The sequence below is a fragment of the Anolis sagrei genome, chromosome 5, assembly GCF_037176765.1.
Source record: "Anolis sagrei isolate rAnoSag1 chromosome 5, rAnoSag1.mat, whole genome shotgun sequence".
In the NCBI taxonomy this organism is placed as follows: Eukaryota; Metazoa; Chordata; class Lepidosauria; order Squamata; family Dactyloidae; genus Anolis; species Anolis sagrei.
This window is the reverse complement of record NC_090025.1, coordinates 171442012-171462667: the sequence shown is the minus strand read 5'-3', so window position 1 is coordinate 171462667 and position 20656 is coordinate 171442012. Positions and strand designations below refer to the sequence as shown.

At 38.8% G+C, this 20656-nt stretch overlaps 2 protein-coding genes across 2 annotated transcripts in view; one reads left to right on the top strand and one right to left on the bottom strand.

Moving 5' to 3' along the window:
* The window catches only part of PARPBP (PARP1 binding protein), a 39106-nt gene extending 20831 nt beyond the window's left edge, over nt 1–18275 (top strand). The window contains exons 6-11 of the mRNA XM_060776881.2: nt 1840–1994; nt 10261–10444; nt 11681–11847; nt 14591–14672; nt 15588–15750; nt 17406–18275. Of these exons, the coding sequence (XP_060632864.2) occupies nt 1840–1994; nt 10261–10444; nt 11681–11847; nt 14591–14672; nt 15588–15750; nt 17406–17740 (1086 nt within the window). The 3' untranslated portion in view covers nt 17741–18275. The remainder of the gene's footprint in view (nt 1–1839; nt 1995–10260; nt 10445–11680; nt 11848–14590; nt 14673–15587; nt 15751–17405) is intronic.
* PMCH (pro-melanin concentrating hormone) lies at nt 18024–19398 on the bottom strand. The gene is made up of 3 exons (XM_060776880.2): nt 19132–19398; nt 18370–18562; nt 18024–18104 (listed from the first exon to the last, which is right to left on the bottom strand). Exons 1-3 carry the CDS (start codon nt 19396–19398, stop codon nt 18055–18057), a joined length of 510 nt encoding a protein of 169 aa, XP_060632863.2. The 3' UTR covers nt 18024–18054.
* Nucleotides 19399–20656: the final 1258 nt, after the last annotated feature.

Below are 20656 nucleotides of genomic sequence, written 5' to 3'. Positions count from 1 at the left end.
AACTCCAAGAAAAATGCAGGGAACAAAACCAACCCCTGTACATGGCATTCATCGACCTTGCAAAGGCATTTGACACAGTGAATCGCAGCGCTCTCTGGACCATCCTCCACAAAATCGGGTGCCCTAACAAATTTGTGAACATCCTGCGGCTCCTCCATGATGACATGATGGCAACAGTCTTGGACAGCAGTGGCTCCCAAAGTGACCCATTTAAAGTGGAATCCGGTGTCAAACAGGGATGTGTTATCGCCCCAACTCTATTCTCCGTCTTCATCGCTATGATACTTCACCTTGTTGATGGGAAGCTTCCCACCGGAGTGGAAATAATCTATCGGACAGATGGCAAGCTATTCAACCTCAGCAGACTGAAAGCCAAAACCAAGGTTACAACAACATCTGTTATAGAACTCCAGTATGCTGATGACAATGTCATCTGTGCGCATTCAGAAGAAGATCTACAAGCCACTCTAAACACCTTCGCAGAAGCATACGAGAAGCTCGGCCTGTCACTGAACATTGAGAAAACCAAGGTGCTGTTCCAGCAGTCGCCAGCCAATCCCTCTCCAATGCCAGTAATACAGCTTAATGGTGTCACATTAGAAAATGTGGACCATTTCCGCTACCTTGGCAGCCACCTCTCCACCAAAGTCAACATCGACGCCGAAATACAACACCGCCTGAGCTCTGCAAGTGCAGCATTTTCCAGAATGAAGCAAAGAGTGTTTGAGGACCGGGACATCCGTAGGGAGACCAAGGTGCTTGTCTATAAAGCCATTGTCCTCCCAACCCTGCTATATGCCTGTGAGACGTGGACAGTCTACAGACGTCATATGCAACTCCTGGAACGATTCCATCAGCGCTGCCTCCGGAAAATCCTGCAAATCTCCTGGGAAGACAAGCGGACAAACGTCAGTGTGCTGGAAGAAGCAAAGACCACCAGCATTGAAGCGATGGTCCTCCAACATCAACTCCGCTGGGCCGGCCACATTGTCCGGATGCCTGACCACCGTCTCCCAAAGCAGTTGCTCTACTCCGAACTTAAGAACGGAAAACGGAACGTTGGTGGACAGGAAAAGAGATTTAAAGATGGGCTGAAAGCCAACCTTAAAAACTCTGGCATAGACACCGAGAACTGGGAAGCCCTGGCCCTTGAGCGCTCCAGCTGGAGGACAGCTGTGACCAGCAGTGCTGCAGAATTCGAGGAGGCACGAGTGGAGGGTTAAAGAGAGAAACGTGCCAGGAGGAAGGCGCGTCAAGCCAACCCCGACCGGGAACGCCTTCCACCTGGAAACCAATGCCCTCACTGCGGAAGAAGATGCAGAGCAAGAATAGGGCTCCACAGCCACCTACGGACCCACAAGGAAATCCATAATGGAAGACCATCTTACTCGTCCAACGAGGGATCGCCTAAGTAAGTATCGCCTAAGGTGCTTTTTAATTTGTTGATAGAACATTTGGAACTGAGTACAGCAATTTTGAGTGTTGAGAACAAAAATGGATTTCCAAGAGCTCCAGCGCAACCTCTCCAAACCAGGAAAATGTGCAAAAACTGGTGAAGCATAAAATGATTTATTCCTTATTCAGAATTCCAAAATCTGCAGTTTTCCAAAATCATTCATGTAGGTGGATGAGATAGTGACACCTTTTCTTTCTAATTTTATATAAACTTTATTTCATGCATAAAATTATTTTAAAATATTGTTTATAAAATGGCCTTCCGGCTATGTGTATAAGGTGTCTTTGAAATATAAATTAATTTTGTTTTTTTATGTACAAGTATTATTTTATTAGTACAAACACTGACTATTTTATTTAGCAAAATTATGCATTTCTTATTAGATGGCGACCTCTTTTATCCGAACCATAGAGCTTGGTGGGAAAGGATATGCCCCTTCCCCAGATGATCCTTTAAGAACTCATGTAAAAGGCCTTTCACAGTTCATTCACTTTATGGATAAACTGGAGGAAATCATTGGTGAAATTCCAGATCCAGGGTAATATTTTTTTTACATTTCTATCTATATCCAGTGCTGTTTAAGTTTGATTCTATTATTATACTGAAAGATAATATATATAGACAATTGGAAAGAACACCAAGGTCCATGTAATTTCAAAACTCTGCTGGGCAGGAATATACAACTAAAGCAGTCCTTCGAAATGGCCATCCAGTCCTGCTCTGATCTTCAATGAAGGAGAGTACACCACTTGTCAGGTAATCAATTCCACTGTTGGGAGAAATTTCTTCCTAATATTTAGGAATCCCTTTACTTGCAATGACATGGAGCAACGAAATGAGCCACGGAGCAGTGGGTTATGGCTCCTCCTCTCCTATTCGGCATCACACAATGCACGAAGAGACTGCCGCATGCTCACACGGGGTTTCACTGTAAGCCCTGCCTGTTGTGACAATTAGAATAGAAGAATGCCATGACGTATCTCACACAAGCTGTGTCTGTTTAATTGGTTGAGTGCCTCCATTGGTTTCAGTTGCATCCTGTTCCTATTGAGGTCCTTAAGTCTGATTGCCTTGCCGCTTGCTCTCAGCTTTATCTTTTGGCTTGGCTTAGCCTCTCTAGCATTGAATCTTTTTGATTTTCCTATATTTTCTCCATTCTTTTTATTTAGTGGGGCTGAGAGTTGGGAAAGTGTGGGACAGGTGGGTGGGATGCTATAAAAATAGCAGAAAGGTAGTAGTAAGATTTTAAATTGATTTATCAGATGAGGATATATAGAAAAATAACCCCAACGCTCCTCAGCCAAAATTATAAAGCCATCAAAAGGTAGAGGGAGTATGGTTGTTGAACCAACTGTATATTTAAAAGTTAGGAACTGGGAACCACTGGAACTGAGAGACTTAAAATAATTCTTCAAAAGATTTCTGCTGCCACCATATTAATAATAAACAGGCTGAGGTATTATTGAGAAATTGTTCAGTAACACACCCTGTGCCACTATAGATTCTTAAAGGCTGTTAAAAGCTGACTTGAATAACGCTTTGACCACAAAGGTATTCACACTGAAGCTGGTATAAGTTGATAAAAATAACAAGAACGTTTATTGAACAGGCTTGAAATATTCAGGTACAAATGCTTAATGGTTTCAGTAAAATACTGGCATAAAAAAGCTTGTGGTTGCGTTTGAGTAAAGATCTTAAAAACTTCTGGGTTACAAGTCTTAAAAGTTCCACCACAGAAAATTACTTCAGGAAATGAATCTCTGATAGTAACTCCCCCAAATCCCCCTTAGGAATCTAGCCAAAAACCCTGAACTAGACTTCCTTAGGAAATGAACAGACCACTAACGGGGTGCTGCTTCACACAGTATTCTAGCTATATTCTCAATAGCTATTCTGAATACTAAATAAAAGACTGACCCAAACTTCTTCAAAACCCAAACTGCTCTTGCTAACACCCACATTTCTTCTCTCTACCCGTTCCAAACTCCAACTGGCAAACTGGGACCTCAAACCTCAGTTTAAAAGCCACTTTTTTCCTTTAGAACATGTAGGCACCGCCCCCATCTTCCTAACCAATCCTAGCCTTCTAACTTTCCTTCCAAGACTAGAACACGCCTCCTCAAGACAAACCTAACCTAAGGTGGCGTCTCCCTGTCTCCCTTTCCTTAAATGGATGCCATGGCTTCACCAGGCCCACTCCCTTAGGCTTCCGCCAGCTAGCTAAGATAAGGGATTCATTACAGATGCGCGTGTGTGCATTTGGGGACCTGAGAGAAAGAAAGAGCATCTCTTTGCTCTTCAAAAATATTTGGGTTGAGTCACCCTTTCACTTCTTTTTCTCCTCCCCTCCCTCCTTCAAAAATACTTTTAAACGATTAACAATTATTATTAATAACAATAATCCCAGCGAACAAACAGAAAAGCCTCATTCTCAGAAAACTACCTACTTATAATTTCATTCCTTCGCGAACAAATTCTGTTTATGAAGAATTTTTTAAAATTAAAATATGCATTCCTATAAAAACTAGGGGACGTTTTCAACCTTGTGAACCTTGCTGTTTATATTTTTCTCTGCTCTAAAAAAAGAAAAATTCCTAAAAATTAGGGGATGATCCAAACATTATAAAACTCGGTGGACTAACAGTGATAGAGATGTCCTCCAAGTGATGTCAATTTCATCCCGATAGCCCTAAAAATGATGGGAAGGGGAGCTTGGGAATCTCCCCTCCCATTGCTGCCAATGGGCCAGATCTAGCCACGATTTTTGGCTGTGGACCGAAAACAACTATTCAGCTACCTGCCCGTTTTCAAGAGGTGTGCGATTTGCTTTGGTCAGGTCTCCCGAAATTCAGCAAGCAGAAACAGATCAAGGTTCAGCCGAAATGAACAAGCCTATTGATTGCTAGTAATAGCCAGGTGGCTACATGAGGATTCTTCCAGTGTTCTTATTTCAATAGCTATGACAGTGGGGTTTAAGACTCCTGAGAGGTAAGAAATTTGAGTGAGGCAGGATGAATATCTGATAAAGAGCATTAAAATATGCAAAGATTTGAATGATAGAGTATTAATTTTGTCTGTCATTTGGATGACAGGGTATTCTCTCTGCCATTATTTAAATTGGTAGATTTCCATTTAATTTGTGGGTGTAACCCTTGATTATACTTGGCAGGTCTTAACTTCCAAAATCTATGAAATAATATGTTATTATGCTATTAAGATCTCTAATATGCTCCTAATTATGTATTTCTACTGTACAACAATATGACAAATGTAATTTCTTAATTATAATGTGAATATATACTTCTACAGTTTGTTATGACAGGAAAATAAAAAAAGGCTGATTCTGCTTTAGCACTTTTTGAATAGTCATTGGGGACAGCCATTCTTGGAATGTTCATTGGTGAAATAATTATGCTTTATCTGATTTTTGAATAATATATGTGGCTTGTCTCTGCTGTTTTTCTCATTCTAAAAATTCCCAAAGCAGTTCTTTCTGTAAAGTTATAGCCTACCCTCCAAATTTGTGAGATAAACATTTGCAGATTTGATTATTTGTGGATTTGATTATTTGCCACTGCTGCCTGCCCTGCAGTAGTTTTGACAGAGACTTCGATAACACCAGTATCGCTGGAGGAAAGCAAACTTGCTGGGTAGTTGGGCTCAGCTGTGCACATACTCACTTGCTCACTTAGGTGGGATGGAGAGAAGGAATGGAACAAGACTCACTCAGCTAGAAGAAAAGCAGGGGATGGAACCAGGGGAGTTGGAGGAGAGAGTGGGTGGTACAGGTGTCCCCAGCACAGATGGAGGGAGTGGATGAGAGAGGAAAGGGGGAGAAAGCACAGGTGAGTGGTTGAGATGGTGGCAGCAGAAGGGGGACTTATATTATGGTGGCGGCAAGCACATGAAACATTTGCAAGGTCTGTAGGTTCCTATTAAGCCCCATGGAGGTTGCTACCATAAGGCTCCTTCTCACTGCCCTTGCCCTGCACTGCTGTCATCCCTCTCTGGTGACAATAGGAGCACAAGAATCATGGCTGCTGAAAATCCTTTGGTGCCAATGACACCAAAGGAGATTTTTGCAGCATCCGGGTTTGTAGCATGCATATTTGGGGGTTTAAGATATTTGCTCTTTTCTCATTTTTACAGAAATTCTGCAGCCCTAACCATCATGAAAGTTGAGGGCTAAGTGTAGCTTCAATAAGATTTGAATACTTAAGTCATTAATTGCCTTATGTTCTTATAGCTGGGTGGAGAGATGAACATGAACACATTGACAGTTTCTCTGCCAGCATCACGAGCACACAATATCCACTGTGGAAGGCTTGCAAAGAGACTGTGAATGTGTTCACTTAAATATGGCTGCTGCTGCCCCAGTTATTTTTAATAGTGACTTCACCACCCAAATACTTAGTAATATGTGTGTTATGCATGTCCACTTAAATATGGAGGACCTGTTTTCTTGGGAGGAGAGCAATGACCAATCTCGATAAAATAAGTTAAGAAACATCACACTGGCAACAAAGATCCGCATAGTTAAAGCAATGGTATTCTCTGTAATAACCTATGGATATGAGAGCTGGACCATAAGGAAGGCTGAGTGAAGGAAGATAGGTGCTTTTGAACTGTGGCGTTGGAGGAAAATTCTGAGAGTGCCTTGGACCGCGAGAAGATCCAACCAGTACATATTTCAAGAAATACTGCTCATCTGCTCACTGGAGGGAAGATTATTAGAGGCAAAGATGAAATACTTTGGCCACATAATGAGGATAGCTTGGGGAAGACAACGATGCTGGGGAAAATGGACGGGAAAAGGAAGAGGGTCCAACCATGGGCAAGATGGATGAATTTGGCTTGACTTTGGAGGAGCTGGAGGTGGCCACAACCAACAGGGAGCTCTGGCGTGGGCTGGTCCTCGAGGTCACGAAGAGTCAGAAGCGACTGAACGAATAAACAACTGTACACCCCTTTTGCACATTACTACAATGACACTTTCATAGCTGATTCAGTTTCATAAATTTGTAAATTTATGGAGGTTAAGGGTATGTGACCCAGTTGGAATCCAACTGAATGGGGATTCACTGGTGTCCAGAGTCATAGTTTGACTTTCAAATAACTTCACTGGTTTCCCACGCTTGTTTTACATGGTGTTTTTTTTTTAAGTACCCTGCAAGGTAGATTATTTTGCTAAAGAGTGAATCAGTCTATTCAATTTACTCAGAAAGAAGTCTTACTGTGTTTATTGGGAATTAGTCCAATGTAACTGTGCATAAGATTACAGCATGAATTCTTCGTTTATGATTTCTCATGCTTTAAATTACATTGGAAGTACATTCCTGCAGGGAGAAATATATAATTAAATGTCAGTAAAATATTTGGAGCTTGGAAGGAATTTAGCTCAAATATAACTTCTCCTGTGACTAGAACTCAATAATACAGATCATATATCATTTTTTAAAATAAAGTTTTTGAAGTAGTTAAAGTGCTGAAGAGTTTACAGTTCCAGGTTCAGCACATGCCACCATTGCCCCCCAATCATTTTATTACCCACCTTTAGGTTCAAGTACCTATATTTTGACAAGACTAATTCCGCTAAATTTTACTTATTTAATGAAATATCTGATGTTTTTGAATGTTATAAAATAATATTTTGAGAAATATATGTTACCTGCAGAAGACCCCAGGGGTGGGGAACATACTGAATTTCAATTGAATAATGTTCAGTATCTTGGGATGTTTTTTGGAGTTACTTCTTGTCTGATGGCTCCTTTAGTCTCAACGCTGAAGAAGTTTTAAATACGTATACATGTTAGTATTTTGTAGCATAAAAAAAGAGGGGGGAAGCAGGGGTGGGGGATATAGTGAACACCTTTAAAACCAACTGGTTTTTATTTAATTTTATTCTATCTTTTGTAGATATAAGTCCACTTTTTCAGCTGTAGTACAGAGTGATACCAAGGCCTCAATATAAAGTATATTTACACAGTTGTGGGAGTAGGACATATAGGATTGGGAAGAAAGGTATAGTTATGAAAAGGTTGGGTGTAAATGTAGTTCATCATAATCATTATGCTTTCTGGTTTGTCATGTTTAATGATTTAGCAACAGACCTATCAATAGGTTTGAAGTTAATTTTCCTGTTAGAGAAATGAAAACAATGTTGTACACAATTATTTTCCTCTTACATAGAAAACACACCGATACGATTGATCATTCGTATGAAAGAAGTGAGCATTTGTATCCTTTTAAATAGGTATTTGATTATTCCCACACACCCTCCCTTAATATTTTCTGCAAGATGACCAGAAGATCTGAATCAATAGATGGCTAGTAAAAGGTAAAGGTTTCCCCTTATATTAAGTCTAGTCATGTCCGACCCTATGGGTGGTAGTCATCTCCATTTCTAAGCCGAAGAGCTGGCGTAGCCTGTAGACACCTCCAAGGTCATGTGGCCAGCATGACTGCATGGAACACCATTACCTTCCAGCAGAAGCGGTACCTATTGATTTACTTACATTTGCATGTTTTTGAAGTGCTAGGTTGGCAGAAGCTGGGCCTAACAGCAGAAGGTCACCCTGCTCCCCGGATTAGAACCCCCAACCTTTCACGTTCAGCAGCTCAGCAGTTTAACCCCCTGCGCCACAGGAAAAGGTTATGGTGTAACACTGATGCAAGTAAATAGGAACCAGCTATGAGTTGCCAATGTATTACTAAGCATTAATATCACTTGCAAAGTGTTTATTGTGCAAGCAAGGTAAAAGAAAAACTTAAGTAACCCAAATGTTAACTGTTTAGATCTTCTGGTCAGGTTAAATCCTTCATATGATCTATAAACAGTATACTTAATCTTTTGGCAAAATATTTCAGCACATAATAAAACAATCTTCCATTTGCAATCCTAAACATACTTATTTTGGAGGAAACCCAATGGAATTTACGTTTGAATTAATATGGGCTGTGTTGGGTTGGAAGACAGGTTTGCTTATATTGTACATGAATGCAAAATGAAGGAAACCATGGCATCATGTCTTACTGTTAATCCCTTACACAGTAGAACAGCACTTTGTCTTGGCCTTTCCATATGAAAAATGAATGAACTTTTCCTTTGGTTGCTCCAGCTAAAGTGTTTATATCTGATTGGGAATGGGGATTTTTTTTTCCTGGAAATGAAGAATGTGAGAAGAAGGATTAAATACTAGCTAAGGATACTAGCTAATTTGGAGCAGTAATACTAGATAGATTGTGATCTGAGGCTTACTTGTTGGGGTAGGATGCTGCCAAGGAATGATGGCAATAAGATACCTTGATACTTTCAGTTCACCATACTCAGATGTCACCCTTAAGAAATTCATGATCTAAAATGCATACAAGATAAAAACAGAGAAAAGTACATACTGATGGGAGGCTGAAAATATTTCAAGAGATTTATTATTTGAAGTCTTGTGCAGAGACTCTAGTGCAGCGTTTCTCAACCTGGGGGTCTTTTCTGTTGGTCATGGGGTTCTGTGAGGGAAGTCTGGCCCAATTCTATCGTGGGTGGAATTTTGAATGCTCTTTGAGTGTAGGTGAACTATAAATCCCATCAACTACAACTCTCAAATGTCAAGGTCTATTTTCCCCAAACTCCACCAGTGTCCATATTTGGGCATATTGAGGATTCCTACCAAGTTTGGTCCACAGTGCTCTCTGGATGTAGGTGAACAACAACTCCAAAACTCAAAGTCAATGCCCATCAAACCCTTCCGTATTTTCTGCTATTTGTGGGTGTTCTGTGTGCCAAGTTTGATTCGATTCCATTGTTGGTGGAGTTCAAAATGCTCTTTGATTGTAGGTTAACTACAAATCCCAGCATCTACAAATCCCAAATGACAACATTAATCCTCTCCCCAACCCCACTAGTATTCAAATTTGGGTGTATCGGGTATTTGTGCCAAATTTGATCCAGTGAATGAAAATACATCCTGCATATCAAATATTTATATTACGATTCATAACAGTAGCAAAACTACAGTTATGAAGTAGCAACGAAAATAATTTTATGGTTGGGGGTCACACAACATGAGAAACTTATTAAGTGGTTGCAGAATTAGGAAGGTTGAGAAACAGTGTTCTTGTGTCGCCAGTGACTGAAATTGAGGATCTTTACATAGGACAAGCCAGGTTTGCTTTCTTGTTACATTAGTAATTCAAGCCAAAGTACAAGAACTAATAAAATTAACGTTGTATAAACATACATAATGTACAAGGACATAACTTGTTATTGGACTGGAAAGTTTATTCCTTCCTATTCATACTAGGAGTGTACTTCAGATGCTTAAAAAAACTGTGTTCATTGATTCTCTGTTCATGTTGGCTGCTTAATTATAATAGGCAAAACACTTCTGGTGGCTTATGTGCTTCAGATTGTATAGTCAACAGAAATGTTGTATAACAAGTGCTGGATGATTTCAGTTCTTCTGAATGCGTTATTCCCTATGTGGTTAATGAGTGTGCAGATAATGTAAGCGAACAGATAAAGCCGCAATTTAAAGTTTTTGCTGCTAGGCTACTTTCTTTTTCTGTTTGAAATAGTCAAGGATGAGTCCATTGTCCCTGCTTCTTAACTCTTATGATCTCCCAGTTCTTGAAAGCAAATGAACGCATTTAAGGGCAGGATCTCATTGCATGATGCTGTGCAGCTTAATAGATCAAAGCTGTTGGGTAAGCAATTTTGAATAGCAATGAATACTGTCTGTTTTCAAAACTCTTAAATATATTAAGTAGTGCCAAGATGAATATGGAAATGACCCTAGGTTTGTTTTTAGACTTGCAGGGGGTCGGATTCTATCAACAATCAAGATGCATTTGATAAAAGGCCGAAACAGCAAGGATCCCTTTTGTCAAGCAGCAGAGGAAGTTGTACAGGATTTGGATTTGAGGATTAAAAATATTAAAAATTTTCAGCATGAGGCTATGGCAGCTAACAGCACTGGAATCAGTCCAGCCAGGGTAAGGGGCCTCCTTTTGTTCTTCCAAATTAATAAGAGGAAAGCGAGAGAGGATATTTCCCTAAATACCCAGATTGTAGCAAAGGAGTGAGTAATTCAAGTTTCCTCTGAAATGAGGGTATTGAACTTGTTGAAATAAAGGATTTGCTAATGTCCTCACAAATATTTCTAAAGATTTGTGGGTGAAAAAAAACTTCCTTGGGAATTTAATGTTGAACAGTTTAATTTATAGCAGCATATTCTTGATGATTTTGTATTCTATCCAAATTTCTTTAGATTCTGTTTTTCAAAAAAAACCCTTGGCTTGCTTCCCTTATCCTATTGAAATATATCTATTGAATTCTCTTTGGTGTGGTGGCTTAGGGGGTCTTTGGTGGGACGAATTTGTAATATTAAATCAACATAAATTAGTTCACTTTTTGTTTATGAACCAAACCAGAAATATAAAGAAATGTTTCATTCTACAAAGTTTGTTATCATGAATCAAAATGCATATGTATTTTGTACTTCCTTCATATGAATCTAAGTGCTTTACATTGGATGAGCTAACATTGTATACCAGGCACGGGCAAACTAAGGCTTGGGGGCTGGAAACTGCTCCCTGGATGCTTACCTCGGACCTGCCTCGTTTTTCCTATCCTCTTGGCATAAGGACATGGCGGCCCATGGTGTCCTTATGCTAAAAAGACAAGGGAAAAAGGCATTTAGCAGCCAAGCGTCTTCTGGAACACTCTCAGCCACCCTGTGTCTCACTCTCCTTCTCCTCCCGGCATAAAGATGGTGCAAGTGGACCCATTCTTATGCTGGGATGATGACTCGAGGAAGGCACGTGGTGGCTGGGAGCCCCCTTGGATTACTCTCAGCCACTGCCTGTCTTGTCCTCCTCCCGGCATAATGCCCAGAGGATCAGGGGAGGAGAATCGGGGCAGTCGCTGCATTTCCCACCTTCCTACCAGCATAAGGATGGGGCGAGTAGCCCTGTCCTTATGCTCAGAGGCCTTGCCCAGACCCCACCCTCTCTCAGGCTCTCCCTGCCCAGCATGTGCTGACCCCCTCCCTCCTGACATGACCCTCCCAGCCAGGCCTGCAGTGCAGCCTCAGGGCAAAAAAGTTTGCCCATGCTTGGTGTAACTCTGTATTCAGATCCCTCCTATGTAATCTTATTAAACATCATAGTATAATAGTATAGTAATTCTGCATAATCTTATTGAATCTAATAATCAATATTTAATTGCAGCCCAAAGTGCATTCTATAAACCATGGAACTGCATACTGTGGCAGAGATACTGTGAAAGCTTTATTGGCTCTTCTGGATGAAGCAGCTGCCAGTCCTCCTCCGAACAGCAAAGCTCAACTGTTGTTTGGTGAAGAATTTGGATTCCCTTCTACCATCTTGCTATTTAGGCAAGTGCTGAATAGAGATAAGAACAAAGTTGCTTATTTTTTGAAGACAGATTATTTAAATCTTTGTTTGTGTTGGTGGCAGCGTTTAGGTGGTGAATCAGGCTGAAGCCAATGATAGACAGAGCTGGAGCCAAAATGGCCAGCTGTCTCCACAATTTCTGTACTTCTCCCTTTCTGTTTATGGTTTGATTTCTGACACCCCATTTTCAGGAAGGTTGAAGGACCAAGCAACTATCCCTGGGTTATCTCCTTGTGCTAGCTTTCAAGGTCAGTGACCAGTGTTACCACCACTGCTCTTCCCTCTTTTTCCTCCTGTTTTGTTAGATAACCCTGCATGCTCTAAAGTGAAATCACTCTCTCTCTCTCTCTCTCTCTCTCTCTCTCTCTCTCTCACACACACACACACACACACACACACAAAGTTAAAAGTGCAACCCAGCTCCATCCATGGCTGTCTCTCTCTGTGTGTGTATGTATATAATACAGTATGACTCCCATATCCATGGGGAATACATTTCTGGATCTGTGAAACTGCAGATAATAACGAATCCTTTTCAATGGGGCAAATAATAGAGTACCAAGAAAAAGGTGTTGCTTACAGAGGAGGCCCTAAGACTGCCTGGGATTTCTGGGAGTTGTAGGCCAAAACACCTGGGCACCCACATGTTGAGAACCACTGTCATAAGTGGATAAGTGAAACCATGAATAAGTGAAACCTTGAATTGGTTCCATTTATATGGGGGTTAATATGTGTATTTTCAAAAACATCTGTCATTTCTTCCTCTAACATTTCTCTTGTCTTGGCACAAGGGTATAAGCCAGGGTTAGTGGATTGTTTCTAGACAGTATCAATCTCTTATTCTCTTTCTACCCAGTTGTAGAAACAGACCTTGCTTACCATGTCTGAATAGATCACTTGCAGAGTGCTGCATAAAATTTTGGCCAAAAGTCACAGGTTGTCAATCTCTACTATGTAAAAATTATTCCTTATACAGATAAAAAATGGCCAACACTCATAGTCTGGAAGTGTGGAGCATGTTTATGATAAGTGAATCCCCCAGGAGGCAGATTCATTCATTAGTTCTGGAATGACCAAGTAAATGTGATAATATTCTGGACCAACAAAATTATTATAATCCCTTTGTTAATGCAACACAGAAAAAGAATGAAAAGGAAGAAGAACATACCAAGATGGTTACTGTCTAAACTGTTGTACCTTGCTAGGAGTTACATGAAATATGTTTATTAAGCAACCTTGATGTTCCTTATGGCCTGGATCTGTCTAATGGCATTCTGCTTGCAGAAAAGACATGCTCATACAAAGTTAGTTTTATATTATATGCGAAGGAAGAACTCAATTCAGTATTCAGTTGGTCAACGAGCTGCATTCCCACTTGTGGAAGTAGTAGTATGCCCAAGAATCATATGGATCATCTGGAAAAATCACTGGGAATGCCATTGGTGCACTGATTCCTTCCATGAAGATTTAGTTGAGTTTAAGCAATTATGATTTTACAAAATGAAAAAAAAAAAATCTACAACATTTAACAGACCATCACAGTCACTGTAATTGATCTGGAAAAGAGATGCTGTCCCTTTTATGTAATGTTGATATGAGGGAGACCTCCACATTTAAGGTGTAGTCTTAATTCAGTAACTTCGTGGAATTTCCCCAGCACTTGCACATTGCTGCAATGACTTGGCAAGCAATATTAGAATGCAAGAGCCCATGATTCAAGGCTCCCATCCTGTTTGAATTCTGGTCTGTTAAGGCGTGGGACAGAAATGTATTTCTTTCTCTAAATGAAGTTGAATTCTTGAGTCACTGGCATGGCTTGCTACTCTTTCCTGGTACAGCTGGAGAAGGAATTTCACATTTATTAGATCTGTTTGTAATCAGACTAATAAATCTATTTTTGGTAATTAACTACATCCTTTTGGGATCTAGAACAAACATATCAGAAGTGGTGTTTGTTTTTAAATGATACAGGCCTCTTATCCACAATTTAGATATCCTCACTTTCATTTATCCATTCTCTGAAATAATACTCCCACGGAAGTGTTTGTGGGCCTCTCTACATCTCCAATGTTAGGTATGCTTCTAGCCCAATTATTTTCAAAATACAGTGTTTGCTATTATCTAGAGCAGTGGTGTCCAACCTTCTTTTTGGCCATGCCCCACCAGAACATCTTTAAAATCTTGATGTCCCCCTCCCTTGATGACATATCATTCTTATTATTCAAAAAGCGAATTCCTATTCATGTGAAGGAAACCCAAAAGCCCATTCAATTGGTCTAAACAAGCTTCCAAAGATCATGCCCTCCATGGAAGAGATCTAATAAAAGAACGAAAGGGCAGTTGAAGTACTGAGGAAGAAATCACTAAGAAATTGTTAAAATAATAATAATATTTTAACAGATCCTATGTGCTTTCAGAAGGCAAGCAGGGTCAGGCTTGGTTAGTATTTTAATCGGGAACTGCTGTGGAATACAAGCTACTGTAGACTATTTCAGAGGAAGGCAGTGGCAAACTACATCTCAGTGTCAAAAACCATATGAAATTCATGAAGTCAATATAAATTGTGGGGTTGAAAGCCATACACTACATCTGATTTTGGAGTGAGTGGTTTTGTTCCTTTAAAACAGGTACTCTCAATCTGCATAATATGAAAACACCACTAAGACTTTTTAGTGTATACTGTGGTCCCCATCACTGTTTACATATCATTTACCTATGCTGTAGATCTCCAGTACAACCCAGTGGAACTTCTCCAAAAGCACTGAGACAGCGGATTGAAATAGCAGCACGTGAAAGAGAACCGAAGGTACAGCAACAGCAAAATAATTGCCTTAATTTTTAAAATCACTTATTGAAGATTTAAACATAATTGAATATGTAGCTGCTATTAGTCCCAACAAAACATCCCATTCCTGTTTTGAATGGCTTGGATCCCAGTCACCTAAAGGATCGGCTCCTCCCATATCATTATATCCACCACCGTACCTAAGATCTTCTCTGTGCCCCTTTGACAGTAAAACAAAGTTGCATTAAAAGAAGAGATGGAGCCTTCATTGTGGATTCACCCAAATTATAGAATAGCTTGTCCATGAAGCTCAGGTGTGCTCCTCTCCTCTTGTTTTCTGAAGACTGACGAAAGCACTTTTATGCAGCAATCAGTTCCCATGGTAGGCAGATTGGGCAAATATATAAAAAGTTTTAAAAGAAAGAGACCGACCCTTCCTTCATTGTACTAAATTTTACAATAACATATTTGATATTACTGTATGTTGTTGTGATTTGTTTATATAGGTATAAGAAAGGTTTGATAGATTTCATAGATTTCATGTATTTGTATTTGTTTTTTTTCTCTTTCAAAAACTTTGTTATAAATTGGGGGGTTTTGTGCACTTAATCTCAAATGTTAAACTTCCCAGAATAGATACCATAATTATTGTCCTCTTACAGGTACAATATGTCCCATTTATAAGGTGAAGAATGCTATTTTTTAAAATTTAGGCTCGAATTTTTAAAATAACTTTTTTCAGTGTTCTGAAATTTTAGTGTGTTTGCATTTTCTGAGAATTCCTTCATATTAAATACTGTATGTGCCACCTCTTGGATATATAGAGAGATTTCACAGGCAATGGCTAAAAAAGCAGCAGGACTGTTTTCTGCCACAAAGAGATAAAACCGTGTCTTTATGAATGAATAGTTCACATACATCTGCTTTATTTTATAGCTTAAGCAGCCTTTAATTAGATCACAGTTTGCTTGCACCTATAAAGATGACCAGATGACAGCGTCAAAGAATCAGCACTCCAGCACATTTCATGTCCCATCTTTTGTACACCCAGCACCAAAAAGACTGGCAGCTCTGTTTGTTCAGGATGAGCTGACTGAAGGTAAGTTGAGTTGGCAATAAACCCTTCAAGACTTCCCCATTCCCCTAGATATAATTCTACATTTGTGATGAGTAGAAAAGATTTGCATGTGTTGACCTCTTCTAGAGTCTAGAGGTCTTCTAGAATGCTTGGCCCAAAGATCGTTTTGCATAGTGATCAGTCAGATGGTTCTGAGAACTGGACAAGTAAGACATTGAGGAAATAGATATTCCTGTGTACTTTGCTCCTAACAGTTGACAATTTAAGGTGGAACAGTGTTGTGTTTATCTACACAAAATTTAATTTTTCTTCTTGTTGCGCCACCATGTTTCAAGAACTCCTTCACAGTTGGCTTTCGTTTTTTATTGTTCCAAATAATTGTACATTATTTTTTCAATTGATCACTAGCCATGTGACATTCTTGATTTGAGATAAATTATGATCTCGTTAAATATGATTCAACCCCATGTATATTCTTGAAGACTCCTCTGTTTGCTTCTCCACCATTCAAGTATGTTTTTTAAAAGTCCTTTTTATTAATTTCAGTTTTTAAACATTCAGGCATTCAAAATCATTTTGTTGTCATTGATACCAAAATAGAATTGTATTGTCAAAGGCTTTCATGGCTGGAATCACTGGGTTGTTGTAGTTTTTTTTGGGCTATATTGCCATGTTCTAGAGGCATTCCCTCCTGACGTTTCGCCTGCATCTATGGCAACCATCCTCAGAGGTTGTGAGGATGCTTACCATAGATGCAGGTGTAACATCAGGAGAGAATGCCTCTAGAACATGGCCATATAGCACAAAATATAATTGTTTGTATGTTCTTATTTATCATTGCTTAGTATGTGATCCAGAAATACCACTAGGTGTGCTTTTGGAAGGCAGTCTTACATATGAATTTGACAATAATGGATACATCTTGCTGCAATTCCTGTAAGCATAACAGTTAATTCCCAAAACAGTTTGCATTGTGACTTTGTTCACTGTTGCATTTTCTGTGATCATGGTAAATGCAGATAACTTCATCCATGGTCATTAGATGGTTGTCTGAGTTGAGTTGGGACTTTACAAACTAAGTTACTTTCTATGAATTAGGCCTTCCTTAATCCATGGTCCAAATCTTTTTGCTGTCGCCCCCTTTTGACAGTATTTTAATAAAAGGCTTTTAAAGAGATTGTGGCTAATTACTAGAGTAATTTTCTTATTTAGATCAATAGATATTTGCATTATGCACTGGTTTAGTGTTTCCTGTATTCTTTTCTGAACTGTGGCTTCCCTGTGTGTTTCCTGGAATGGTTGATGGAATTTTGTTTGAAAAGAATGGCTAGGTTCCCTTATCACATTTGGTTTCAGTGGAATTCATAGACAGAGCAAAATTAGTCTGGAACATCAGTGTGCAAAGTGATCCTGTAGCACTTTAGAGACTAATGGAGAAAACGAAGCACTTGACAAAGTAGACTTAACAATCTATGAAATTTACGCTATGAATTTCTTTCTGTTAAAGTGCTGCAAAGACCATTTGCTTATTGATTTCAGTAGAATAGCTTCTTTAATTGGATTATGTTTAGTTCTTTTATAATGAAGCAATATTTTTGTAAATAACTAGCATACCAGAAAAAAACATGTAATAATTTATGGCTTTTTCCTCCTTAAAATGCACTATTAATCAACAGAATATCCACACCCAAATCTTGAAAGTGCTGCCCTTGGAACAAGTTCTGGAAATCTCCAACAGAATGGAAGTAGAAGTAAAGAAATAGGAAAACTAAGTGGCAAGCCAAGAAACAACTCAAAAAGGAAGCAGGTGGATAGGACAAGTGAAAATGCCATAAGCGCTAATGAACATGAATCACTTCAACACTTACTCAGTAAGAGACCAAAGACTGCAACAAGTTGCCAGAATAGTTTGGATACCAGCATAAAGAGAGAGAGGAAATGCAGCAAAGCTTTAGCCAAACATAAACTGATTGCTGGTCAATCAAAACTAACTCAGTTCTTTCGGTTGTAAATGTTATTATTGTAAAAATGTATAGATATATCATCACTTTCTAAACACTGAAAATTCCTCTAGTATCTCCTTTATGAGTGTTTGTGGAAAAAAATATGTACAGTATTCTGTGTTTGCAGAAATGAATCAACAAGTTTTGCAGAATTCTTAGTTTTAATAACATGCTGTAATTCTTATTGATCAGAGGACAATATGACACAAAAATATTCAGGATCTGGATGGATACATTGGAATACTTTAAACCACAGGTACATCTTCAGTGAAATGTCAAGAAATTATTTTATCTCTTCTAAATGATGCATTTCGGCAGTAATTTAAACTTGCCCACAAGGTCGATAGACTCTTCCCAACATGCACCTAAGCACTGAAGAAAAACATTCAAGATGAATAATTGACATATTTGTATAAAATGATTTCAGTTGGATTTTTAATTTTAGTTAAATGTCAACATGTTTTCCCTGTTTTCATATCCTTGAAGTTTTTTGGGGTGATTTTTTTCGAAATAAAGTCTAAGATTTCAAAACCATTTAAAAAAGAAATAGTGGCTGTTCAAATCATTGTCTCAAATATTACTACGAAAATCATCCAGTTATATCATTTGATCAAAGTAATCTCAGAATTATACTTACTGTCAAAATCTCTTCTTCCAATAGGTAATTTAACAGAATTTTCATCATCTCCAGTCTCTCTCCTTTCTTGTACTACTTCATTATTTTCAACATCAGCATCGGCTGACAAAGGCATCGGTCCTTCCCGTGCAAAATAAGGAAACTGCTTAATACCCAGTTTCAGTGGTGGTCTGTCATGTTTAGAGCCTATATGCTGAATAAAAAAGACAATAATTTATATATAAAGGGAACACAGTTACACTGGCCAGAATCCAAAGTAGAATGGCCCTAATCCTACCTGAAAAATCTCTTCAAAAATATAGTGTCCTTCTCATTGCAGATTATTAAGGCACACAGAAGATCAGAGGGTGAACAACTGACATCTCAATGTATGGAAGATCAATGTATGAAATAATTCCAAGATTTAAGATTTTGCAGGCTTGTGTATGCATATTCCAGGTCATGTTCCATAGTTGTTAATTGGTTAGAGCTTCATTTTTAACTGATCCTGTATTAAGCCACTAACGATATAGCTAAAAACAAAATGAGTATTTTGAAAGCCTAAGGAACAGTGTAGCTTAAAATAATGTGCATTGAAGGGTTTAAAATTGAAAATGTTATTTGAAGATTATACTGACATAAAAAGATTGGTGTTCTCTGGATGCTAAATACTCCACTCCTGTTAAACTATATATATTGGCATACAACTATATATTGGCATACAAGGCATTCTCTGTAAAGATTTATGACAAATCTTTTCTTTAAAAGGAAAGAAAAACTCACAGAAAATGTTTGGATTCCATCCTCTTCATCCAGAAAATTGCTGTCCTCCATTTTATAATGTTCAAGAGACGATACAGGCCATGACTTTTCAGCTTTGCCTCCATTCTGCATTACTTTCCCAAGGCTGAACGTACTTAGCAGCATATCATCTTCTGCTTTCCGCATAGACTTTGAAACTGAAAGTAAAAAACATTGAGAAAAGAGAGAGAAAGTGAGCACTAATGTGTAGAATGAGCTATACATTCTTTCATGCATTCGAGTTTGCATGGAAGTGAATGAAATTCAAATATTATTGGAAGGAGATGTTATGTTTGGTTACAAAAATGCTATGTTTATATAGTATGTGGGATGAATAGGTACCACTTGAATGGCTTATACCATTTGTAAGATGGCCATTTGTGAAGAGGGTGACCCTCCGTACACTATTAAGTTTCTTTTATTTTAAACCACTGGTGACTTTTTAATATACTTGGGATTATACTATATCACACATTGCAGGAGATTATAATTTATGACGACTTCTTTTGCCTCAACTACTTCTCTTTCTGAAGTGGACATTAATTCCCACTTCAGAAAATATCAGAAAGGAAACTAATTTGGTCATGAGAGGAAACAAGGAATGAGGAAATGGTCCTTGTCTGTAATGTGAAAATAACAGACCATAATGTTTCATAAATGAAATGCCTATGCTAAATGTTCTTTAAAATCATTAATAATGTGGACAAATCGCATAGAATCCCCTGTCACTTCCTCTCCTTAAATCGCTAGAATTCAAAGTCACTGAAATTAATTTGATATTCAATTAGTTTGGAACAAATAAAAATAAGTACTTCCCTTTTAACTAAAGAAAATTTGCTCCTAGAAGGTATAATGATTATCCCTAATCCTTTCATAGGTTTAGAAAAATCCACAGAGGATTAATTTGTCACTTTTATTTAGCCATAGTCCCTTGTCAAATCCAATGCGTTGTTTAGTTATTAAATTCTGTGGGAGAAATCAAGGCACATCATCACTGTGCTCTTACTTGTTAGCTTCTGGGAAAATTTCTGGTTACTGTTGAAATAACAATAATGCTGGATGTTATAACTATATCAGTGGTAGGTTCTTGTGGGTTTTTTTGGGCTATAGGGCCATGTTCTAGTAGAGGCATTTCTCCTGATGTTTCGCCTGCATCTATGGCAAGCATCCTCAGAGGTAGTGAGGTGCCACAAGAACCTAGTGATTCCAGTCATGAAAGCCTTCGACAATACATTATATCAGTGGTTTTTAACCTGTGGTCTGTGCACCACCAGTGGTCCCCGAGGACAAAAATATAGTCCGCAGCCTCACCGTTATGACAACCATGTGGCGACAAGACTGGTCTTGCAAAATCAGTCCCTCGTGTTGCCACATGGTTGTCATAACAGGGATGTCAGGAGGGGAGAGACTAACTACCCAGGAAAGATTACTACTACCACATCAGCTCTAGATTATTAAATATGGTTTTTTGTGGGTGAGCAGATGGTGACTACTGGATGGCATGTGT

Coding starts and splice junctions, on each gene's coding strand:
- PMCH (XM_060776880.2), bottom strand. CDS start 19,398: ATGCAAACTCGAATGCATGAAAGAATGTATAGCTCATTCTACACATTA. Junction 18,563..19,131: donor ATGGAATCCAAACATTTTCT/GTGAGTTTTTCT, acceptor TTTTTTATTCAG/CATATAGGCTCTAAACATGA. Junction 18,105..18,369: donor TGGAAGAAGAGATTTTGACA/GTAAGTATAATT, acceptor GTTTTTCTTCAG/TGCTTAGGTGCATGTTGGGA.